At 45.1% G+C, this 26,459-nt stretch overlaps 1 protein-coding gene across 2 annotated transcripts in view; it reads left to right on the top strand.

Moving 5' to 3' along the window:
* Positions 1–25,931, top strand: part of snrka (SNF related kinase a) — a 29,797-nt gene extending 3,866 nt beyond the window's left edge. For both annotated transcript variants that reach the window (XM_042105724.1, XM_042105725.1), the window contains exons 3-6: positions 11,211–11,352; positions 18,391–18,603; positions 19,766–19,900; positions 22,119–25,931. In XM_042105724.1, the coding sequence (XP_041961658.1) occupies positions 11,211–11,352; positions 18,391–18,603; positions 19,766–19,900; positions 22,119–23,499 (1,871 nt within the window). In that variant the 3' untranslated portion in view covers positions 23,500–25,931. The remainder of the gene's footprint in view (positions 1–11,210; positions 11,353–18,390; positions 18,604–19,765; positions 19,901–22,118) is intronic.
* The last annotated feature ends 528 nt before the right edge of the window (positions 25,932–26,459 follow it).

Raw genomic sequence — 26,459 nt, 5'->3', positions numbered from 1 at the left:
GAAAAAGGACGGGGCTGGTTGCCCAGAACATGTTTGCGCATGTTAGTGCGCCTCAATTGAAACCATCTTTAGGTCCTCAGGTGCACAGGTAGAGGAAGAGAGAGCCTGAAACGGTTGATTTCAGCATTTGTGGCCATTTGCTTTGCCATTGTTTGTGACATATCACATGTTTTTGTATTTAAACCACATTGAGAGACGTTTAGGTGGGGACCTCATGCTTTCTCTGTGTTGAAACGTTACTGATGTTTTGGAGGCACTTGTGCATTACCAACTGCGCGTAAGCCTGACATTGTTTGTCTGTCTGTCTCTAAGGCACATACCCAAAGAGTGAGTGTGAAGCTCCTCAGCTGTGGCTGGCGGTGTAATTGTGTGCCCGTGCGTCACACAGAAAGGGCCATCAGAGAGATGTCTGCTGTTAATTGTATTTCCAGTGCAGTCCCAGACTGACGGCAGTACAGTTAATCCGTCTTTGTTTGTGGCCAAGTGCCACAGTGGGAGCTCCCATTCAAACACTCTTTATTGACACAGCCCCCATGATTGAATCCATCACACTGTGATTATATAAGTTCCTCCCCAAAATGATTTCCGCCTCCTGATCAATACTCTATCTGCTCTTAAATTTCTCTGCACTGGACCTGAGCATTAGGGAACTTTCACTGTTTTCATTGGGTGAAGTTTTCTGGGTCTTTTTGGGCCCATATCAGACTACAGTATCAGATTTCACACAAAAATTATAAATGCTAAATTCATTTATATAACTTGTTTGCACATGTCTATAAAACATGGGTTACATATTGCCAGGAAAATCTTCAGGTTCTCTGAAGTCTTCTGAAGTCTTACTCCCAGCCACCTGCATTTGGGTAGCACAGAAATAGTGTGGTATTCTGTGGTAGACAGCTTAACACTAGGCTGTACTGTGATTGGATATTATGATGCATTGATTCTACAGTGGGTATTGATGAATTGTGATACTGGCCTATTTTTTCCATCCTTTATATGTAATTAATTGTTAGGCTTTCTTTTTCATTTCACTTAAAGGTATACTATGCAGTGTCAGGTGTTTTTTTCCGACTGTAGAGCTCCCCCTAGAGTCACAATATGTTTAGATTTTACTCTGCCATTGTAAATAGCCTACTTCTCCTGGCTTGTTCCCCCTGTACACTAGAGGTGTTGAAATTAATCAAATAATCGATGCATCGTGATGCGGGCATGGACGATGCTGCATCAATGCAGTGGTCGACCATAATCGATTATCTGTCTGTCAGATCTTCTGCTGTGTTCAGACTTTGTTAAATAACAACGTTTGTTTATATCTTACTACTTGTATTTTTGGATGAAAACATAAGTAACATTGAAAACTGTATTATATCAAAATATACAGTATCTTAATGCATTCTGCCAAGTCAAGTATCCTATATGGCTTTAATAGAAAAGTGTCAGAAACCTCCAAGTTTACATGCTTTACATGAAGTGTAGAGGATGCCTCTGAAGTTGTTTGTATGTCTTCATTTTTGTTTTTTCTTCAGTTAAATAAAAATTGTTTTAAGCTATTGAAACAGAGCGGAACTAATTGATGCCAGTGTTTCAGGGAGGAAAGCATGGGCAAGGGACTGTCATCTGTAATCACCAATGAACTAAAAAAATCTCACTGCTCATTATGGCCTAACCAGCTTGCTGCTGCTCACAACTTTTCACTAATGGTTGGTTTTGAGTCCTCACTGTAAGCATCAGTTCATTGCATGTGTCAGCCTTCAGCTTCCCTGTGCTTTCTGAGCTTGGTTCCTCAGAGTGTACAGCAGTGCTAAACAAAGTGTCATATTGAGGCTTTCATAGCGCTATTCAAACCAAATGTGAAATGTCTAATCTGGGTGCAATGTAGGTGAGTGAGAACATAAAAGAGTGTGAGAACTTTGTGCCTCTTGGAAATGGTGGAAGGAGGAGTCTCTCGAGTCATTTATAGGCCTAGTTATGAAGCATATTGTTTTCTTTTTGCATTTGCCCAAGAATATTACATTTTCTTTTGAACATTTTTTGTAGCTGATTACACACGTGGGTGGTGGAAAAAAACGTACATCTAATTTGAATTATGACCTTCAGAACAGATTGTACAGATTGAGCCTTAAAAGTTTGATATTTGAATGTTGATGTTTGTCATTATGGTGTCGGATGTGTGTGGGAGTAAGTTAGATTTTAACAGAAAGTCAATCCAGTAAGCCACAGCCTAGAGGGAGTGTGGCTAATAGTCCTAGCAATGATTGGAATGTGTTGGTCCACCCCAGCCCTCTTACTCATGCTAAGCCTAATGCAGGTTGCAACTGTACAATGGTGGGAGTTGGGCATGAATGCACAGAACTCGCCAGTCTGGTCTTGGCGTGCCAGAGGAGTGGCTGGGTGCCGCAGGTGAAAGGGGGTGGAGAGCGAGCAGTGGCAAGCATCAGGTAACTCCATCTTGTACCAGGAATTGTTATGCGACAGGTTCCTCGAAGTGTTTCCCTCAAATGGTCCTTCACGTTTGTCAAACCTATGCCACACAAGGTAATGCTCTGCCGTTCCTAAAGTGCACAATGTGGACACTGGACATGATAGAGATGTTGAGGCCTGACACTACTTCTATACTACTTATTTTCTAACTAAAAAGGCAGTTCATGATGGTAGCTTACTAGCTTAGTCAACACATTGTCATTTTTGCCAAATGAAAAAATAGTAATCCAGATTTCACTTGAAAATCAGAGGAGCTCCCGTTGACAGGCCTACATTAGCTGCAGACAACACGGAACAGTTTGCTTGAAGGATCCGTAGCCTAGGTGCTGCCAGCTTTGGATGCAACTTCGTCTTCGCTAACAGCCCCTCACGTCGACTCATCCAGGCACTTCGGCACATATTTTGTTTATTCCTGTAGGCTACTGCCTGTCATGTTCAGTATTTTAAATAACCTGGTGCAAGGTGATGGACATCCTAGACCTCAAGTAAGATACTGTGAAACTAAGGTTTAGGCCTACTGTTCCTCAGGCTACATAACCACAATGAAGCAAACATGGATTCAATCGCAGGTGTATCGCTATTAGACACCGCTATTTTTTGACTCCCAAATTGGCAGCGTTAATATCTCTATTCTGGTTGTTATGGGAACAATAAGGAATAGTGGTCGGGTCGGAATCCTCAATACATTTAGTTCTTTCTAACCTTTACTGATAGCCAGTGCTCACACAATTTTAAGGATGGATTTTTTTTTAATTATATTTGTTCTAGTTTTAATGCAGGGTATGATCAACCAGTATCTGTTTAAATGTAGGCCTGTATGTTTGGAAGAGGTAGGCCTATATGTTTAAAAGTACTGGAGTACTAATGGTGTGCCATCATTATAGCTTTTGAAGTCTAGACCTTCTTGTTTCACTGGTTGATGACTACATATTCTAATAACGTTGATGACGGCTTGGTTAAGGTCAAGGTCCCTGTCATTTAGACAGAAGCCATTATACTGTTTATTTCTTTGTCATTCAGGTCACACTCTCATAGTAACTTATTCCCTATCCTTTGTGTCTTTTATGGTTTAATATAGCACCCAGCGACCTGTGTCTCTTAAGGCCTTGTGTAATATGGCAGACCAGGAATGTTTGTGGCATTCCTATTGTGCCAGAGCCTACTTGAAACAAAGAACATAAAAGAACAAAGAACAGTCTAGCACAGGTCTGTTCCTGGTTTTGACACATAGGCTTCTTAGTGCAAGTTCAGACTTCATAGCCACATGGTGTAGGTTTGACTGGGCTGTGTAAATGTTCTGACTGTCTTATTTATTTAGAGCTGGGAGGCTGATGTCATAGCAGTAGGTATCTTGGATCGGTGTAAATGGCAACAGTTGCTGTTTTGTTTTTATGTCAGTGGTTCAGTAGAAGGTCAAGGTTGGTTTTGGTTTTCCCGGTATCAGTGCGAATTTGAGAAAAAAAATATTATTTCACTAGATTTTTCTGCAGTTCAATTGATTGCATTTCATCTTCATTTTTTTGTGATGCTCTGTGGTGAACAAGTCATGTGTGTGTGTGTGTGTGTGTGTGTTACTAAGTAGTCTGGTTTTATAATGGTTTTGATGGGGATTACTGTTCTGCTTCATCTGAGCAAGAGAGATGGAGGTTGTGCAGGCTTTCTGCATACTTCCTTGGCTTCAACAATCCCATGAACCAATTGAAACCCCGTAGCTTAGTTCCTTTGGAATAATTACAATTGAAACCCCGTAGCTTAGTTCCTTTGGAATAATTACAATTGAAACCCCGTAGCTTAGTTCCTTTGGAATAATTACAATTGAAACCCCGTAGCTTAGTTCCTTTGGAATAATTACAATTGAAACCCCGTAGCTTAGTTCCTTTGGAATAATTACAATTGAAACCCCGTAGCTTAGTTCCTTTGGAATAATTACAATGAAACATTTGCTTAACATCTCTCAGTGGTTGTAGTGAATGGAGATCTTGCAGTAGGCTACATGCTCTCCCACCATGTTATTCGGCTGAGCTGATCACGTGTGTGCATGTTGTTTGAGTTTTCATCTCGGATTAACATGGAACATTGTCAATGTAGAGTGTGAAAGGGCTCAGAGGGGAGTGAGAGAGTGAAGTACACAGGTGGCCAGAGCAGAGCCGGGGTCCCTTAATGGATGTTTGGATTGCTGGCTCGCTCGCCTTGTCTTGGCTTTGCTAAGTGACATATCCCTAAAAGCTGAGAACAGGAGATCTCTGTGGGACACTGCAAGTGTGTATCCTGGTAGTGGAGCCGAGTAAGGGAGCTTGGGGAGCCGCGTCCTCTCTAGCCTATCCATGTCCACCTCTCTGCCTCCAGTCCACCAGATGAGAGGGGGAGATGAGGAGCAGGGAGCTGTGTTTGGAGTGGCGCTCTCTCTGCTGCTCTGCTGAAAACACAGCCAGGCTCGCCAGAGGGCTCTGACAGCACCTCATTAATCCAGGCCAGCTGTCGTCATGGCAGTGCCCACAATCACAGTGCCCACAATCACCGTGGCAGGTGTTGGAGACAAGCCTGCCGCCTCTCCAACCCCAACATGGCTCCCCATCTCTAGGCATTTAGAGGGGTAGGAAGTAGGATGGAGGACAGGTTTTGTGTTGAGTCAGATTGATGCAGGACTGTTCCTGTGTCAGAGGTCAGCTGTTGCATGGTGCTGGGATGTGTCTTAAGTACTGATCTGATGGATTCTCTCTTTGTGTGATTAAATGGACCAAGCTCGCCTAGGATTGTAACTGATAAGTTGTATTCCGTCAGAAGCTTGTGTAGAACACACTCACACTGGTTCATGTTCCCCCTTAATGGTCAGTGAGATTAGGTTAGTGATGCATTGCATAGTGCAGTACTTCTTGGTGACTTATGCGTGCAGTATCAGGAGGAGCTTCCTGGTAGGAGATTTCACAAAGCTATATTTCATCAGAATTTGAGTGAAGTTGTCGCCCCTGGAAGTAGATTGCAGCACATCTGTTGCTAGTCATGCTGTGCAGAGCGGAGAGGAGAGGAATATGTGCTTGAATGCACCAATTAGCAGAGCACAGCATCCATCTTGTTTTTACTGTCACTTTTGAATTCTTAATGCTTCTCACTCAGGAGGGCTTTAAGATACTTGGAGTCCATTAAGCCCCTACCCGCATGCTCACATACCCCATACTGGATACCATATTTCCAGGAACTTTCTACTGGTGTGTTTCTCTTTCTTAATTGTTTTCTCCATGGGGCATGTTAAACTATTCAAGTTGATCAGCACTGAGATTTTGTACTGAAATCAACCTGTCCCTAGCAACAAGTCTCTAGCTACGCAAAGCAAAGATGGTCCTTCATTAGTCCTCGTGAAGGCTACCTCATGTGGTAGCAAAATCTGGGAAACAGTGGGTGCAACTTCTTTAGATAGCTGCTTACAGTGCTGGCTTAAAGCAATGCATGCTGGGCTTCACACGATGCCAGAATTCATTGTATGAAGTCCAGCATGCACTGCTTTAAACCAGCGCTGTAAGCCCATGAATTGTTGTGGACTTGTCATCACTGTCAATTGCAGTTCAATTGTAGTCTGTGTGGACTTGGATGTCAAGTGATTTTATGGTGAACTTCCTACATATCCTTCTTTCGCAAGCGCCCCACACCTTACTTTTGAGCAAATGCAGTCGCTTATTTAGGATTAAAGGTTGTATCAGCGATTTCAGGCCCAAAAAAGCCCAAACATAAATGATCATTCATCAAATGAATCATTCATCTAATCTTTCCTAACAATCCGCTAGCGGCCTGCCACATAAGCAGGCCGTCAAAAAACTTGCGTCTCTGGCCCCGGCCGTGATGCAACTGGCTGGGGCACCTGCACCGTATGCCGGCGACCCGGGTTCGATTCCCGCCCCGTGGTCCTTAACGGATCCCACCCCGACTCTCTCTTCCACTCGCTCCCTGTCACTCTCCACTAACCTGTCGCATTAAAGGCATAGAAGCCCAAAAAAATATCCTTGGGGGGGGGGGGGGGGGGCAAAATAAAGTGTTTCAACCAATAACCGACGAGATGCGCGTTTAGGAGAGTTTCAGTTGCATGGGAGGGAAGGGGAGGGAGTAGCGAGCTGGCTCTCTGTTTTGCTTGAACATCAACAGAAGTGACGTTACCCCACTATTGCTGATACAACCTTTAATGTGTGTATCAGTGTTTCCCACAGAATTGGATTAAATTTGTGGCGGTAGCTGATTTGGACAACGGGGGGGGGGTGTATTAAGATCGTCTTGTTGGTAGTGTATAGGTTTAATTGAGTGCCTGTCACTTTAAGATGTTTGTGAGGGAACCCTTGCAATTGTAACACAGTTAAAAGGCTGCTGATGTGTGGATGCAATTCATAACGTTTTCTACATAGTTAAAATAAAGGTTCGTACTTCTTCTTGGGACAAGCACTTTTGAATTTTGGAAAACACTTCCATTTACATCGGGAATTTGTAAACATTCAGTGTCAAAGTCAATAAAATGAGCCCTTCAACGAAATTGACAAGCAGCTGTAAGTAGGCTAAGCATGCTAAATTCGACATCCAAACAGTATTCTAACGTTAGCTTTGAGATGCTGCTTGATTGCATAACTTAACTTCGTTTAGTCTCTTCAATGTAGCCTACTATGTTGTGATAAGACCTTAGCAGAGTTAACTTCAATGCAGCAGTTTTGAACAAATTTGCGCAGCATGGTCACGATGCTAAGCGGATTTAATAGCAATTTAGCCAGACGTCTTCTATGCAATGCTTCTATGTGGCAACAACAATCATTCAACAATCGTGAATATTTTGTTTAATGCACATGCAGAGGAGGGGCAGCGGGCTACGAGAGAGAGCGGGGCGGGGCAAGGAAAGGCTGCGTGCGTAAAAAGCGCAGCTCAATAGCAATGCAAGGATTTGGTCTTATATTTAAATTAAATGAAACATAGAATATTAATGTGTGGCGGCCGATTTTGACTTAGTGGCGCCCCGCCACAGATTAGTCAATGTATGGGAAACACTGGTGTATGTTTTAACCTTCGTCGTGCCGTCCATGTTTTTCCCACATTCTGACTGCAAAGCACATGAATGCTCACAGTTGGAAGAATGTGGTCACTGGGAACGTTCACATTATTCCCAGACCCTGTGGACGCACTGTAACTATCCTATCAAAGAGTATAGAAGTTACTTCTATTTTAAGCATGGAACTTGGCTAAACACCTCGCAGACATATCCCAACATTTTTGTCTAAAGAACGACAGGTTAACGAATATGCTATAGAAAACACGACTACATGGTTAGTGCCAAGTTCTTCTCTTCTGTTTTAGTCTAGCCTAAGTGAAACGAGTATGATTCTCTGGGATAAAGCGAACCTTCCTTCATCAATGAATTTGACGAGACATAACGAGCTGTAATCATAGGGTGCTAACGTGATGAAAGCGCAATGTTCACGCCAGAATAACATTACCATAACTTGTAAACAATCTATTTCATGTTCGGTCAGTACTACTGGTAATATTTGTCATGGCATGTAGACTGCAATTTGTTCAATAAGTATTGCCCAGATGTAGGATAGGCTACCCGAAATGCGCTAATTAAAGCCCATATCATAATACCACCAAAGCGTGTTGAGTCCTAATAATAATAGCGGGTTATTGTTACGTGGTAGCAAATCATGTTATCAAAGAAATAGACGTAGGTTATTGTAGGAATGCACACAGACATATTGCAACAGGTAACGGTGTAGGCCTATCTGACGAAGACCTGAGTGGTTGGAACGTCGTACTTGTACACTGGGCGCAAAGAAGACTATCCTCACATTTTTTCCCTTTGCAACTGCCAAAGAAATCCCATGAACACGGGAAGGCCTTGGGAAGCCTATACTGTACATCAGATGACCTAAAGATTAGCCCCCTCTGCATAGCATTCAGTGATTTGCATGCAGTCATTTCAACACTGACCTTGATCTAGCCTAGTTTGGCTATTTAAAGCTACTTTATTGGCAAAACACAACACAATGTAAATGAACTATAACAAAAAATAAAGGACTTAATCACACAAAGTAGGCCTAATATTTTACTGAATTTAAAAATAATAATTATGTAGGAAGTTTAGAACCCAGAATTGACCTGCACACTACAAAAGTGCACCGAATTCAACACAAATGACTCAATACACTTGGAGGAGGTATGAGTCCTTTCTTTTCCAGATATCTTAGGATTTCGCCGTAGTATCGTTTCAGTATCGAGCATCGTGATATTTATGGCAGGTATCGTATCGAAGTCATAATTTTGGTATCGTGACAACACTATTGCGCTGTACACCCCTAGTAAGTAGTAGGTTAAACTTCAGGGTGAATCTCCTCGCTTTGACTTTGCCAGGATGTGGTATGCTGCTGCTTCCTGTAGATAGGCCTCCTTACCAGTAGGGAGCCCAGATAGAGTTGTTATCAAGGGGAAGGAATGGCGATGGAGGCCTCCATGGATTCCTTCCCCCAGCTCAGCGATGCAGAGGGCTCCTGCTTTTTTGCCATTTGAAACCAGGCATGAGATTATGACTCTGTTCAGTGTTCTCACAAACCTGGGAGAGGCCGAGTCGCCCCGTGTTCTCCCCCATCCATGAAATGACTGGACGATAGGGCTCCACAGGCCTGTGCTGACGGATGTGCGCCGCATGCCTCCAGGAGCAGCTTTTGATTTGGGTTTTGTCCACACATGTTTTGTAATTCACATGCTGTGTGCTCATTGATGTCATGTGGAGCTGACCTTTCGCTCTGTCTGTGTGTTAATATCTCAGTGCTGATGGCCTATGGCGAGGGTTGGGATTAATCTTCCGTCTTTAATTCGGAAGAAGCTTTATCTAAAACCAATATGACCAAGAAGTAATTGAGATTTTATCTAGATATATGGCAGGTTGATTCTAAATGAATGTGAAGCCTGGAGCACTATGCGATTGTTGTTGCCTGTCTACTACAGATGCCACTGAGTTTGTCTGGAAGGGTTCAGGCGTCCTTTGAAGGCCAATATCTTTCGGCATGATTGTTGTTTACATCTGACACTTAAAGGATTACAAGACATTTCCATATGATGCTGGTTTATCATATTTCATCAGGCTCAGCCTTTTTATTTGAGTTGAGGGGATGTAATAAATACACTGCTAGGCTACCTCCACACACACACACACACACACACACACACACACACACACACATTTTATCATGTCCTCTGTCATGAAGTACTAAAGCCCTCTACATTGTATACTGAATATGTTTTTAAATAGTGTGTGTTTGTGCGTGTGTAAGAGGGAGAGAGTAATGTGTCTGCAGGTAACATAGAGAGCAGAGGGAAGCCCTTTCAGCAGTGGTTACATGTGCAGAGTGGGGCTCCATATGTCAGCACAGCCCTGCACACAACCCCTCAGCAGGGACAAGGCTCCTGCCAACATGCTAGCACCCCCCTCCCCCCCCCATCTGAGGCAACTGCTTACAGGTTCAATTTGTAAACAATAATGTTTACGGCCACATGAGACCTGCTCTTGGCCCGCTTTCACTTTCCTTTTCCCCTTTAGTCATGAACGTAGAGTCTCATTCATTTCTCTCTTAGATGTTCAGGGGAATAGGAAGGTGAATGCTGTTATCTAATGGAGGAGCCACAGGTGTAGTGTGACGTCCCGTGATGCTTAGTGTCCTAATGGAAATGTTCCTTTGAGGCTGCTGGATTTAATTACCCCACCTTACAGTTCACTGTAATTAGCCCACTTCAGTTTCCCTGTGTCTGGCTTTGTTGAGCTGAGATTAATGATACCTTGATAGGGTAAAGTGTCTTCCTGTCCTTCCTGTAGACTTTGCTGAAGAAGAGTGACTTACATCAACGCTTGCATCCTTGGCCTAAATCTCAGCAAACCTGACAAAGAAATTATGAAAAAAGTGCTGTATTTTTTTTTAAATTAATCTGTTTGTTGACAGCGGACAGCCAGCATGTATTGATGGCTTTGAAATTTCAGTGGAAGTTGGTTTGGCTGTGAATGGCTGTGAAAGTAGCCAGTGCTTGATGATGATCCAGGTCTTTGTTTGCCCTAAACCTAGCCTCCCAGTGAGCTACAATGATGGGTCTGGGGGCATCAACTAAACGTGACTTTTTGCCTCTTAACTGACTCAAAATGTCATTTAAAGTTCTGTGCAACATGAACAAGGTCCTTACTTGACAAAACAATGGGTTTTCAACACATTAATTGTGAAGAAACTGTTTAAATTCATTGTAGCTCACTGGGAGCACTGGCCATTAGCTGCAGCTACTCCATTTCGGTAGCAGCGTTTTGTTATTTTATTTATTTATTTATTTATTTATTTATTTATTTATTTATTTTTTAACTCTGTGACGCCTAGCGAAGATCCATGTAAAAATCGACCAGATTTCTCCTTAAGATTAATTTGTAGGTGGTTTTCTCCTAGGTAATGTGTTGGATCTGGTTTTGTACCATTTGTTTGCCATCTCGATGATCTAGGTTGATCTTATTTTAGCCATCACAAGCAAAGCACCTGAAAATTAAAAGGGAGTCAAGGGACCACCCTCTGAAATGTTGTTAGTTCTATAAGTCGCTTTGAACAAATACTATACTTTAACTGTTATTAGTCTATCGAAGATTATTTTATTTTATTTTTCGTGTGGTGTGCCTGCTCTCCTGTGTGCTAGCCTGAGAATTAGCTGGACTCTGAGGGTCTGTGTGTGGTCAACAGATATCTGGAGCCTGGGGGTGATCCTGTTCATGCTGGTGTGTGGGCAGCCGCCGTTCCAGGAGGCCAACGACAGCGAGACGCTCACCATGATCATGGACTGCAAATACACTGTGCCCGCCCACGTCTCCAACGACTGCAAGGAGTAAGTTTCCATCCATTCACAGATTTTTCTCTCACGCAATCTCTCTCTCTCTCTCTCTCTCTCTCTCTCTCTCTCTCTCTCTCTCTCTCTCTCTCCTCTTCCTATCTCTCTCTCCTCTTCCTATCTGCCGCCTCCTCTACAAAGAATAATAATAACCATCCACAGAGAGTGGTAAACGTGTCAACACAAAAATAATTTACTGAGTAATGGGATGGAACGTTGTATCCTTTGAGATTTCTCTGACAAAATGACTGGATGCAAGTAAACAATGGAGATGGGAGTGGAGAGTGGACCAGAGAGCTGGCACTCTGCTCACTTGCTGTTGCTTGCGTCAATGAAAGGGGAGGGGGGGTGTCTGGTGGGAGATTTGTCAAATATACTTCAGATGGAAGTCTGCTACAGATGCCATAGTCATCCTTTCCAGTAAAACAAACCTTTTGCCATGAAGGGCATTCTTCACATGGTTACTAATGTCAAATACCTTGGGTGTAACTGAAAATGATGGCCTGCAACCTAGCCCTAACCAACCTAGCTTTTGGCATTTGAGAACAAAAAAAACCTCATGGCCGCATATCTTCCCCAATTTTAAATATGAGTTTGTTTGTTTTCTCTGTTCATAAAAACAACATTTGAATCAAGTCTATTGTATACCTGATATTTCATGCATTCAATGCACGTCCTGTTTGTGTTCCTTTTGTCCTTTTAAAGAACCTCTCGTAGGGAGATGATGCCAAACACTTCAGCAGATTACAGTGGTGTCTGCCATTTTCCGAGCAGGCTTCATAAGGGAAGGCTGTCTCGTATTGTTAGCAACATAAAATGGCATATGAACCACATGGTCATGTTGACTTTGTGATGTATACTGATGTTACGCTGCACAACCCCTTTATTCTTGCACAGCACTAAACCTATGTTTGTATTGATAGCATGAAGAGCGAACATCTTATCAACTTAATGGGTAGGTTGTCTTGTGTTTCAAAGGTCAGTATCCTGGCCAGACTGGTCCTGATTGGTTGGCTGTTTGGTTAGCATGGTTCACATTGGCCTCCCATCTGTGATTATGTAAGAAATAAGCTGTGGATATCTGAACAGGAGCCAGACTAGACCCTTCTGCTCCACTGCCACACTCTGTCTTCTGTGCACCCTGCTCTTTGGCAGCTGGCCATAGCCAATCACTGATACTTATGGACCAACTGCTTATTCATTACAAAACCTACAGGGCCAACGGCAGGTCTAATGTAATTACAGTCCACCACTATTACAATATGCCTGCTTCACAGCCCAGTTTAAGGTTATTTCTTCCATTGTTGTGCACTGCTGTGTTTTGTGTTGTCTACTTATTGACTTTATGTTCTTTGGACAGCAGTCACAACAATACGCCATTTCTAGATAGATATCTAGACTATTATTTCTTTCATTTTTCATTGTTAAACCTGGTCCTTCCTGTTTGTCCAAATGATTACTGTAGTGCCCTTCTCTGGTTGATTCAGTATCTGCCCTTGCAGCAATGAAAGGACCCAGCTGCACTCTGGGTCCAAAATGTGTTGGAATTGTATGTCCCTGTCGTGTTGTGTGAGTACCAGACAATGAATGTCACAGAAGGAAATGGTTCCTGTATCGCTATTGATCATCTGGTGGAAAGTAATGTGGCTGCTGAAAGTGCTGTGCTGATCTAGACGAGCTGATGTAAGAGAAGCTTACGTGTTCACTGTGGTCTGGTGGTGGCACTGCCATCACAACAACACTCCCAGAGTCCGAGGAGGGCAGCCCTGTGGCAGGCTGTTCCCTCTTTAACCCCACATCTCCAGATCTACCTTTTGCTATGTCTTTATTTATTTATTTATTTATTTATTTATTTATTTATTTATTTGTTATTTTGTTTGTTTGTTTAATATTCACTGATCATGTCAGTTCTTTCTCTCCAGTCACAAGAACCTGACTGGCCTGTGTGCCCATATTGTAGGCTAAATGTAACCGGAGCCTCTGAAACCTTTGACATAACTCATCGTTTCCCAACCTTGGGGTCGGCTGAGATATTGGGTATCTTACAATTGACCTGTACAGTACATAATTATATACACTACTCACAAAAAGTTAAGGATATCTGGCTTTCGGGTGAAATGTAATGTTTTAGTACAAAAAGTACTGAAACGTTGAACTGAACTGAAACTAAACTGAGTACTGAAACATTGAACTGAACTTGGACATGCGCATTCAAAAGTTTAGAGAAGGTTACATTAAGTTCACCTGTAAAGGTTATATCGGAACTCCCCCTATTACTGTCGGTCCCGTATGTCCGTTGTCTATCGTGTATGTGTCACTTAATATCCATTTCTATACAAACCAAGACGGCGGATTCCTAAAGAAACGCAAGCACCCACACCATAGGTGTATCTAAATTAGCTATGTAAAATGACATTTTACCATGACTCGAAGAGCTGTAAACAGTTTTGTAAGGCTGCGTTTACACATCCGCTTGGATCTCCAGTGGAATTTTAATTTCATAACGAGAATTCTCGGTCTAACCGTTCATGTGCCGTTGAAACGGCGTAAACAGGCGACCCATCAGGCCAGCATTATAACTCCGAGCATGGTAAACAAAATCGGATATTTCAGGCAGTAAATGCTCCCGTTAAGAACCAAACCAGATTTTGTTCAAATCTACACACCTATGGCTACTGAAAAATATAAAGTTCATTTAGCAAATGTTATTTTGAAGTGTTAAAAAACATTGTTGTTTTAGAATTTCCGAACAAAAGTGGTAATAATTGGGGGTGTTACGATAGTGGATTTTAGGTTCATCCTGAAAATTCACCCGAAAGCCGAATATCCCTGACATTTTGTGAGTAGTGTATACATTAAATAAAACGAATATGAAAACCCCCATGATATCCAAGTTAAGTAACTAATCGGATCCTTCCTTACAATCTAGCTATGTAAAAATAAACAGACATCCCACATGAGCTCGTCATGGGTAATAATGCTTGATCAACGTTCCAAACAAAGTAGCAAAACAACCAGTTAATCAAACAAACAAATTAGCTTGCTAGGACATTTGGGCAAAATACCGCTCTCAGCTGGATGTTATAGTGCATCTCATCTCTGCTATCTCTCACAACATGTTGTGAATGATTGGGATCGCCAACATTTGGTGACGTCAAAATAGAGTTACCTCACCTGCCAAAAAAGGTTGGGAACCCCTGACATAACTGCTACAAGTAAGCCTACAGAAGTTCTTCTTTAGTATCTGCATCTCAGTCGTTTTTCAAATTCATTTGGGAATTACATGCCATGTGCTCAGTGAGATGCTGAGTCCTTTGGATAGAATCAGCACCTATTGCTGTTCCCTACCCGTTTCTCCCTACTCAGGTTCTCTGCCAAGTAGGCTACTAAGCAGCTTTTTGTTTATCGTGTGCTATTCATATTCTGTTTTGAAATCCTACAGCCTACCTCCTTTTGAAAGGCAAGGGACTAATTCCCCGTCATAAATAATTCACAGTGATGTTTAGCATTTCATCAGTCTTCAATCCTCTGTTGTTGATTTAAATAAATATGCTAATATTTGGTGTGTTTCTCTCTCAGCATGGGCATCAGGGAATACTCCTGGTACATGAAAAAGAACATTTCAATGTATTGCTGCCTAGCTAGCCTTCCCAGCTTTCTCTCTAGTTGTGTGTTGAAACACCCCTCAGTGCTTTGCTGCAACTGCATTGTGTTCAGTCATCCACAGCTAATAGACGTGTTGGGTGAGCCGAGGTGTAGACACAGTGAACCATCTCAACCTTGTGGAGCTCTGGATGCATGCTAATTATTAGCGGAACGATGAAGCTAATCTTGTGTGTAGATTGACATTTACGGGTGATGAGCAGAGCTTGTACAGAACCGTACTGGGCAGAACGAAAGGGACTGACCGCGCGCACGCACTGAGGCATCGGGGACAGGACGTCCTTAGCATGTTCTGGTCTGGCCAGCTGATGCCCGTTATCCCCTCAGCTCGGCGTTATCCTGCAGCCTCTCAGTCCAGGCCGTTCTCTCCCCGAGACACGAGCGTCAGCCGAGCTCATTACTGTGGTCATCACAGGCCATGGGTCCAGCAGCATGGCACGGATGGGGCTTTTCTGCTGAATCACAGAGATAACTGCAGCTCACTCATGCACACACAGACCAGGGCTAGTGCACTCAGCACACCCTCGGTAGCCATCACAACGATTATCGCAGGGACTTGGGCGTGGAAGCCGTAATGTCCCTTCTGTCATCGGCTGGAGTCCAGATCTCGCTCCATAGCACTGCACTGTCCACTCATGAGGTTGTGTACATCGCTGGGCTCCTTTGCTTGCGTTGGCCAGCATTCTGTAAACATCCTGCAGAATGCTGAGGTTTGAGTGTTTGCTCACTTACTCACTCACTGACAGCAATGCCCAACACACACGCATCCACACACAACACTTGCATTTTCCCGTTGCACAAAATAATCTTTGGTCAGTGGTGCTCCTTTTATGTTGCTCATCCCCTAACCATAACACTCGTTTAGTGTCTGTGCTGTAGACCAAGTTGCACATTTAAAACATATCAGTACACATCTTGTACCTTGCTTCAGCAGATTTTCCAAAACATGTACTTTGACCAGCCACACGACATTCCAGTATTTCTTTCTGTTGCTGAATGCATTAGCCAGGTAACCCCAACCAACCATTTAAAAATATTTTTTTTGTCGCCTTCGTTGCAGTCTTTAACTGGGTATGTGAGCGTGTTTGTGTGGAGAGAGGTGTGTGGACATGTTTGGTGGGCTGCCTGAGCATATGTGGTGCTGCACGGCAGAGGAGTTGGCACTGGCTGCAGCAGGGACGTGCAGCATTCCTGGGAGGATTCTATAAATATATCTGAAGCTGTTTTTTGTCTTTTCTCTAGTGAGCAGTGAAGGGGAAGCGGCCAGAGAGGAAGCAGGCACATCCCCTCGTCTTAACAGCAGGGAGGGGGTCGGGGAACTGGGAAGACTGGATTTCAGTTTTTCCCTGGAATTTAGGAAAACGGCCATTTCTCCAGGATGTTCAGACAAAACCTCCAGATGTGTTCAGATGAAAATCACTGCTGAAAGGCCTGATGTCATGAGCGATGTCTTCTAAGGCCTTTTTGGAGCTCCTCTATGGTGGTGTGTTTAGAGAGGGCAAAATAACCTTCTGTTCCTCTATGGTGGTGTGTTTAGAGAGGGCAAAATAACCTTCTGTTCCTGTTGGTGGATTCATGTAAACTATTTTAACCTCTGCTGCTATTGCTTTAGACCATCAAGTCCCTGGCAGGAGCTGACAAAGCTCACAGCACACATCAGAGGGGTGCTCATAAACCAGAAGCTTAAACCCACCTCAGGCCATTATTTTGTCCCTGGTCACTACTGTTTTGACTGTTTGGTCATTGTGAACCTGGGAGTTTGGCTTTGGGAATGAACCCAAAGTGGAGCAGAGCTGCAGAGGTTCTCTGGTGTTGCGTTACTGCCACACACATTGCACTTGCTGGGCTCTTCACACTTGGATGGGAGTGTGTACAGGACTGTTTGCACCTGCTCCTTAGAAGAGCCTTTGCCACCACTGCCTCCACTACTCCTGCTCTCAGAGGCCCACATTAACGAGTAGTGCAGAGAGTGTGTGTGTGTGTGTGGGGGGGGGGGGGGGGTCTTTTTATTAGTTTCTGTTTTTCCTGGTTTTGGTTCATCTCTGCAATGTTGTGTAATAGAAAAAGTCTTAGTAATTGATGTCTTTATATGAGGTTAAAATGATGCCTATTAAGTGTTGGAAACGGCCAAATCCTTTTAAAAGCCAAGGATTAAAAATGACCCTTTGATGAATTCATTTCGGACCGCGTCTTTTATGGACTACATCTAAAGATAGGAGCCAAGAGTAGGCTATAAATAATTGATGGATAAATGTGTAAAAATGGATGCGACTTCAGAGTGAAATACTGGCTTAAGTGATGTCCTCCCTCCCTCTGGTACTGTAGGTGCATCATGGACTGGGAGTCATGTTTGAATTGTGCGTGGTCATGGCAGTGTGTCCGGTCAGCACGTGGTGTTATCAGTGACCATGCATATGGAGCATGTAGCCTCACTTGTGCCCATGTGCCCATCATATGCTGCCCTCGGACCATGGGAGCAGAGTGGAGCGGGCAGCAGTGCTAAGAGGTCACTGCATGTGGACATTGCCGTGGATGAAGGCGCTCCTGAGGGACACTGATAAATGCATGGAGCGCTGCTGATGCTCTTCACTGTTCGCCTGTAGAGACAGTGCACACTGGTGGCTGCTGACTGTGTGTGTGTGTGATGCTGATGTGGCGGGCGCGGGCAGCCCTGGTCCAGTTCTAGTAGAGGAAGGCTATGCGTGCTGACGGCACTCGGCTGGGCTCCAGCGGCAGGCTTCAGGTCTGCGTCTGCTCACATCAGTGAGAGCCCTGCGCTCACAAGGCCCTGCCACAGCATCTCCCTGCTCAGCACTGGCCTGGAATCAGCCTCCGGCACGCCGCCTCTCCATTCCACTCACTTCTCCTCCATAGTCCCTGGTGCAACATTTACTTGGCTTTGTCTGTGGCGCTTGTGTGTGTGTATGTCTTTGCAGGTGCTCTTGTGTGTAGGCGCACATTCTCTCACACAGATACTATTCCAGAGTTGTGAATATGGAGCAAGCTGGAGTAGCAGATCCCAAGGGGAGGCTGGCACCATCCAAGGGGGGTTCTAACAATTATGGATTCCACTAAGTGTTCTTAACGATGTGTGGAGGATGTTTCACTTGAGGGCAAGGCACTACTTCATCATTCAGTTCATTTAGTGTGCTGAAAGTTTCTGACTGTTGTACAGTATGGGAGTTTGCAGTGTAAAACATGACCTAGGGGAACTACTACGCTACTGAGACGTGTGTGTGTGTGTGTGTGTGTGTGTGTGTGTGTGTGTGTGTGTGTGTGTGTGTGTGTGTGTGTGTGTGTGTGTGTGTGTGTGTGTGTGTGTGTAATTGTGAGGCTCATGTTCTCTCTCTTCTCCCTGCCTCTCCTCTCTAGCCTAATAAACCGCATGCTTCAGAGGGACCCAAAGCGCCGGGCGTCGCTGGAGGAGATTGAGAGCCACGCGTGGCTGCAGGGGGTGGACCCCTCCCCAGCCACCAAGTACAGCACGCCGCTGGTCTCCCACAAGAACCTGTCGGAGGAGGAGCACAATGGCATCATCCAGCGCATGGTGCTCGGGGACATCGCCGACCGCGAGGCCATTGTGGAGTAAGCTGGGGCGCCACTGCAAACACTAGCACCAAACACCCATGACTAGCGGTCTCCAATGTGTGTCTCCTCACGCCGTGTCTGTGTGTGCTGGCGTCTGATCCGCTCCTCTCTGTGCTGCACCCTCCTGCCTCTCTCTCTCTCCCTCTCTCTCCCTCTCTGCTTGGCCTGCTTGTCAGGTGTCTAGGCTGCAGAGTTGTGGGACTGAGCAGGGCTATGTGGGGCTGGGCAGGGCTATGTGGGACTGGGCAGGGCTATGTGGGACTGGGCAGGGCTATGTGGGGCTGAGCAGGACGAGAGACGGAGAGAGCACATTTATCAGCTCTAGTTCTGCTCCCCCTCCTCCAAGCATCATTCATCAGCGCTTACTGACACCTCCATTTGAATGCTCATCCAGTGTGCGCTCGTTAAGGAAGATGAATATGGCAGGGTGGTGTGCAGAGAGAAGCCACAGAGGCCAACCCAGTGACGCTCTCTAGAGTAGTCTCTCACTCATGTGTGGATTGTTATTTGGAGTGGTACTCCCACACCCTCCTACAACAGCTGCTTCTGTCCTCAATGAAGTGTGAAATGGATCTAAGCTGTGTGTGTGTGTGTGTGTGTGTGTGTGTGTGACTGATGGAGCAGAGAGGCCTCCCGCAATGAACATGATCAGAGCCCATATCCACCTAACCTTCCCCAGCACTGGGGACGCCCTTATAATGAAACTCCAAGATGATGCAGCATGTTGATGACCCATATGAGATCGCAGCCTAATAGCTTCATGGAATCATCTTTCTGCTCTAGTGATGAGCTTGACTTACTTTCTTGTTATCGTTTCTGTTCTGTTTTAAAGGGGAAATACAAGTAGAAATCCCACTGCATCCCAGAATGACCATATTGAATAGTAGAGATGTTAGTGAGGAATAGTGAGGTTCCCAACACCAGTTCTGGCGCAGAGCCAGAGGCAGGATGCCAAAGAGCCCGCTGACCATCTGTCCTCTCGCCGGCTACCTGGGCAGGGACAGCGCACAGCCATCACACATAATCACCACTAGTTTGTACCTGTTGAATCATTTAGAGATACACACTACGTTGCAGGACTGTGGCTGTCAATATTTGGAATGGCCGTCTGACTAGTGTGGCCAATAAAACGACTCCCTCCTGCCTTCTCTCCTCCCAGGGCCCTGGAGACCAATAAGTACAACCACATCACAGCCACCTACTTCCTGCTGGCTGAGCGCATCCTGAGGGAGAAGCAGGAGAAGGAGGTGCAGCCACGCTCATCCAGCCCCAGCAACATCAAGGCCCACTTCAGGTAGACGCTCTCTCTCTCATGCATAGGGCCTGAACACATCAAGTGCTTTGTACACATAAAGTGCACATTAATGTTGCATCTTGTATGGCCTGAAACTGGAGTAACTGTGTCAGGCTTACTGGGAAGACTTTGGCTACTAACCCAGTTTTCACTACAAGTGGCAAGTAACATTTGTGCTGTGTTTGTAAAGCTGATGTCATCCACATCAGCTGTGTTTTGGTATTTTGGGCAACAACACTTAACCCACATAACAATATAATACATCTCATGATTCATATGTCAAGATACAGTATATGACAACATGTCAAAATATCAAGTCATGATGGCATATTGCAAATGATGCCACCTTTTATATCAAATTGAAGGTACCTACTACAGAAGCATCTAGTATCCTAGCCCTTAAAATGAGGGGGGGGAAATGTATTGCTACTGCTGCTTTCTTAGTAAATGCTTAATTGTCTTAGTTGCCTACAGAAACCTACAACCAATACACATATACATTAGTAATTTAAGTATGATACCAAGAGCTCCGAGTACCCATGCAGTAAAATAAAAAAAACATTATGTGACCAGATGCGGTGGTATTGGGCCAGTCCTAATTGCCTTCTAGTGACTGTAGTGGAGAAGAGATGCCATTCCATTATGTGAGTTGGTGGTGTGCAGCCATGCTTCTGTAGAAGTGCACTCTGGAACAGAACACATTTAAACCAGCAGGGCTCTGGATGCATGGAGTAAAACCTTGGAGGGAGACTTGAAGATGCTGTAAACCAAAATGGGAGATTTGTTTGGACATAGCTTGTATGAACTACTCCTGAAGACCATTAAACAGGGCATAATTGTTTCTTTGGCCAGTTCTAGGGGCTATTGAAGATGCAAGGAGTTCTCCAATGAGCATTACCCCTCTCTGTAAAGGTCTCCGTGCCTAGGTGTGACATGAGGATGGCACACTCCGCTTTTGACGCTTTTGCTAATACAGCCTTGCTCACGACTGCTCAATCCTTTTGCTGCCAACCTGTGCGCTTAATATTTGAGTGAGCAGGTCCCAGGAAGTAAAAGTCCTGTCATATTTTCCTTCTGCCAGTGACTGGTGATGGCATTAATTTACTGATTTGTAAATTAGTTGTGCTTAGTTGCCTGATATCAGAAAAAAGTAAAACATTTGGCCAGTGTATCATCAGCTTTAGCAGGAGAGTGGCTATTGAAAAGAAATGCACAAAAAATGTAAAGAGAAAAAAGGTCTTTTCTGTGAAGATTCTGTCAACACATATCAAGTCATATAAATGCCTAATGTCAGAGGAGGAGAGTCCAGTTCTGATGTACACCGTATGGCAGGACACCCAACTGTTTGTCAGCCTACTGTAGCCTCCAGCGATCCCCAGCGGCCTCAGCGGCCTCCGCAGCGCCTCATGATGGATGTGTTTTAGGGATGCTGCTGAAAGCACTGCAGAGTGACCTAGAAGCCATGTTGGGCCGAGGCAGAGGGGTCTCCCAGTTAGCCCTGACTAAAGGGGTGCTCTCCGCCTCACGCTGTCTGACCGCCACTCCCTTCAAGGTCTGGGAACGTCCAGAAGTGGGTGTCCAACACGGAGGCAGGCCATACTGAGCTACTTTGATGAAGATCACAGTCCACTGCTCTATTTCCTGTGTTTTTGGGTTGCCTCTGTTGTATCAATCTGGTACATTTTGCAACAGGCCAGAACCAAAAGGTACAAGACCGATTTGACAAACAGAAGTAAACTGTTGAGACAAATGCAGATCGGTACTTATTATGTTATGTATTCATTATGTATAATATTGCAGAACTCTGTTCCTTTGTTCTCTCTCACAAGTCTCCAATCAGCAAATGCTTGATAGCTTGATTGATGCTCATGAGGCAGTGATTGATGCTCACTGATCAGACATGACCATGCTGCCATTAGATTAAAATAACAGCTTGGCTCTGTTAAGATTCACACAGTGCCCTCTGTCTCAGAGAGCTGCTCCCTGCACCCTCACGGCCATTGTCTGCAATAACAAGTCTGCTTTTTCACCTCATTCCAATGATGATAGAAGTAATGTGTTGTTTCCAGGCACCGTTTGGACCTCAGTTGCAAAGGATGGCAAGAGTCTTGTTTGACTTGATGACTGTAGGCTACACTGGTGTATTGTGTATTACAGTTTGTAGCCTAAATGTTTCTATTCTAATTTCACCTTCTGGTTGATTTTTGTTTTTCTACAGGCAGTCGTGGCCAACCAAGATCGACATGCACCAGGACATTGAGGACAGCTTGGCCTCGTCCTCCATCTCCCACTCAGGCGGGCCGCAGTCCCCAGCGCGCAGTGCTGAGAACCTGCTAAATGGCCACCGCAGTAAGGGCCTGTTGGACCTTGGGCGGCGCGAGGAGGCCAGCAGCAGCAGTGCCAGCGAGGCCTCGGGCAGCAGCTGCTCCTCCTCTGGCCAGGGCTCCTCAGCAGGGCTACTTTCCAACCCCCTGGTACCAGGCGGCCTGCTGGCCTATCCAGCCTCGACCACAGCCAAGCAACGGACCTTCCTCTTGAGGGTGGAAGAGGATGAGGAGGAGGAAGATGAACAAGAGCCCTCGCCGCTGTCTGCCCAGGTGGTGCTTCGCCGCAAGCCCTCATCCATCACCAACCGCCTCACTTCACGCAAGAGCGCTCCCGTCCTCAACCAGATCTTCGAGGAGGAGGGGGAGTCGGACGACGATTTCGACATGGACGAGAGCTTACCGCCCAAGCTGAGCCGCCTCAAGATGAACATGACGGCGTCGTCGCCGGGCACGGCGCAGAAGCGCTACCACCGCCGCAAGAGCCAGGGCCGCGGCTCCAGCTGCTCCAGCTCGGAGACGAGCGACGACGACTCGGAGAGCCACCGGCGGCGCCTGGACAAGGACACGGGCTTCACCTACAGCTGGAACCGGCGGGACAGCAGCGAGGGACCGCCGGGCAACTCTGGGGGAAACGGTGGCGGCAGTGGAGGGCAGAGCAAGCCCCCAGGGGAGGGCAACTCCGGACCGGACCGAGGCAGCCCCCCAGGAGGGAGCGGAGGTGGGGGAGGCGGAGGGGGCAGTGGGAGTAGTAGTGGTGGTGGTGGGGGGGGCGGGGGCACCAAGGGACAAGGCAGCCCCTCCAACTGCTCCAGTGGCAGCGTCAACCGCTCGTCGGGGTCGTCGCGCAAAGCGTCGACGCGCAGCGGCGGGGAGCTGGTGGAGAGCCTCAAGCTCATGAGTCTGTGTCTGAGCTCCCAGTTCCAGCAGCGCAGCCCTGGCGGCCGCTTCATCATAGACCCTCAGAGCCTGTCCAGCATCAAGGTCCAGGAGAAGTCCTCCTGGAAGATGTGCATCAGCTCCTCCACCGGCAGCTTGGACCAGGTGGGCCTGTCCAGCACGGGCCTCGGGGTCCCCGGGCCAGAGACGCACGCAGACCAAATGTCATCGGTGCTCACCGAACTGGGCTTGGCCAAGGAGAACAAGCTGAACCTGAAGAACAATGTGCTCCAGCTACCTCTGTGCGAAAAGACCATCTCTGTGAACATCCAGCGGAGCCCCAGGGACGGGCTGCTCTGCACCTCTGCCCCGGCCAGCTGCTGCCAGGTCATCTGAGGGCGGCTCCCTACGCTAGCCCCGCCTTTCCTCTCGCCCCCGCCACATCTGTAGCATAGCAACCCCTCCTCCCCCCTCAACACTCCCCTAGTGTCTGAGTGAAACTCCTCCACATCTCTAGACAACCCCCCTCCACCTGCCCTACCTGCCTTCTCTGTCGTCTTAATCATTCTGACGTTATTTATTGGGTTTCTCTTTGTTTCCTGACTGGCACCTGTTTTTGAGGTGCATGCTGCTAGCTTTATGTTGGTTTTCATTTTTTTTTTGTTTTTAGTTTTTTTTGTTTGTTTGTTTTGCCTTTTGGTTCCACTAAAATGAAAAGCGCTTATAAAAAATTCCAAGGGATTGAATAGAGTGTCGAGTCAAACTTGTGTAAAATATTCATTTTAGAATAAAGGTAAGTTGGAGAATGTGTTAAGACCAAACATCTGACCGAATAGCACAGGATGGCTAATTGGGCAAGCACTTATATTACAGACTCTTCTAACATCTAATTTATTCAAATCCTAAATATGCGTTACATAGATTGTAAACTACAGAATGTAAATTTCCGATTTCAAACATAAAGCTACAATAGTGGAGGAGCAATATTGACCATAGAGAGGCCTTGACTGAATCCCTTTTCCTCTGTGTCCCTTCTAACAGTGTACAGCTCTGCAAAGTCTTAAACAGACGACCAATATATGGAACACGTGGTTGCATGGAGATGATATTATTTCTATATTTCAATGAATTTCATCAAATTCATTGGGGGTTAATCTGATATTTAAAAAGTGCTTTTAGTCATAGACAATCTGTTTTGTTCACTCTCTTATTTTTAATTTTTTAAATTAAAGATGTTTTTAATTGGAAGCTCACCTGTATTGATTAATCGATTATTTTACAAGATAGTGCTCAAAAAAAAAAAGTTTTAGAATGGAAGAGTTCTGGTCTTTAAATCAATTCTGATTTTAAGAAAATGTCTGTTCCAATTTCCAATATACATCAGAACATCAGACCTTCCTGTGGTCTATTTGGTCAATCTGTACGTGCTATACTACTGAACAAGAGATTGAATGATGGTGTCTGAAGGATGAAGAATGAAGGATCAAAACATATTTCATCACTGCCCACATGGATAATGGCCATTTTGTTTCGTAACTTTTTACACGTCCACATGGGGTGATGCCACAGCTTCTCTGGGCAGACTCCTCTGCTAGTGCGTCACCAGGACATGATGAGGGCCACACCACCAGAGATGGATGCCTTGATGAGTCCCATCTGTCTGTCTTTCTGCCCCTGAGTTCAGGTCTAGTTCAGATGCCCATGTACAGTGGCCCAGACACAGAAAACAGAAACAGGGTGGAGTGTGCAGCAGCCTCGTGAGCACTGCGGCCACTCTAGTTTGGTGTGTGTGTGTGTGTGTCTCAACTCGTGTCAATACTCTCCCAAGTGTTTGCTTTTTTTCATGACTCTTCTTTTTAGTTACTGTCAACGAGTGCTCACACAGAGTAGTTTGAGGGGGTGTAAATGGGAGGCGTGTGGATGTATGTGTGAGAGTGTGTGTGTGTAGATATGTTTTTCAGAAGTTTTATTTTTGGAAAGGACTGCTGTTTTAAAATGCTTTGTGAAAGTGGGATCTGGATTGCAAGAGAAGGCTGGATTGGGGGTACCAGGAGGCCTGAGGCCTCGCTCGCTCAGTCAGTCAGTCAGGGGGTGGAGTGTCCTCCTCTCGGGGAGATTACACTTGGCCTGCACACTTTAAACAAGCCAGGCTAAAGAACCAGAGCAATCTAGTGGGTGGGGGAAAATCTTGAAATCTATTTTAAGGGCATTGGCAATAAGCTATGAGTTGCAGCTATATGTAAATACACTTCTTTTGTTTTTATATTTCCAACATGTACAGCCTTGGGATGGCTGTTTTGACTGTAACAGAAAATGATCATCTTGAGTATTTTTTGTTTTCTTCTGAACTGAAAGGTCTGTAAATATAGGTGTATATATGGTGCTCTGTATTTAGATCTTAAGTGTTGGCCATTTTGGTTCCTAGCTGTAATATAGCCTTATTAGTTATGAGTGTCTGATGAAACCGAGGTGACAAAGGAGAGGGAAAAAAAGAAGAAAAAAAAGGAGAACCTCATTGCTGTACCCATGTCAGTCTCTGAGCCTGTCCTGCCCTGATATAACCAGGGGAATGATGTGCATGTGTTGTTAGTTTAACATTATTGATCCACGTACATCGAGGAAGATTTTTTTTTTTTTTTTTTTTAAGAATAATAAAAAAAAAAAAAACACCACTAAAATGTTACTGGACCAAAACATGTACTAGAATAAATGAATACAAATTGAAAAAGCAAAAATAACTAAATGTTCAAATGTTGAAACTTTGTCCTCAGAGGTTACATATAGCTATGGTAATGTCCAAAATTAAATGTTGTGGAAAATGTCCTCAACCTGTGTTTTGGTCTTGTCTTCTGTACTGTTTGACAACAAAAATGTGACTACATCATCACTAAGTATCGTAAGGCGAGATTTTATCAGCTTAGTAATACAAGGTTACACAGGTCTACAAATCTGTTCATGGAAGTGGAGAGGACTGAACTTTTGAGGAGGAATGGTGTTAAAGGTTGAAGGTGACGTTTTCAAGGAGCCGTTAACCCATCCCGTGATGACAGCTACTCTGTAGTGATTTACATCCAGCTTGTTCTGGCTGAGAGCTCAGGTAACCCAGCACCTCTACCCAGCCAGACCCTCCCCACCACCAGTCCTCTCATCAACCTTGCACCCTCTCAGACACACACACACACACACAGAGAGAGAGAGAGAGAGCGAGCACTCTGGAGGAATGGTGCAGCTTCATGCAGCTCAGCCATTTACCTTTTTTTAGTGTCATTGCTGAGATCTGTCCGAGTGTCTGGGTGAGGGGGTGGAGAGAAGCTATGTGTGCGTCCAGCTTCAGGTCACTCAATATACATTCTACT

Source organism: Alosa sapidissima, chromosome 10 (genome assembly GCF_018492685.1).
Source record: "Alosa sapidissima isolate fAloSap1 chromosome 10, fAloSap1.pri, whole genome shotgun sequence".
NCBI lineage: Eukaryota > Metazoa > Chordata > Actinopteri > Clupeiformes > Clupeidae > Alosa > Alosa sapidissima.
The sequence above is the reverse complement of the archived record's forward strand: the minus strand, read 5'-3'. Positions and strand labels throughout refer to the sequence as shown.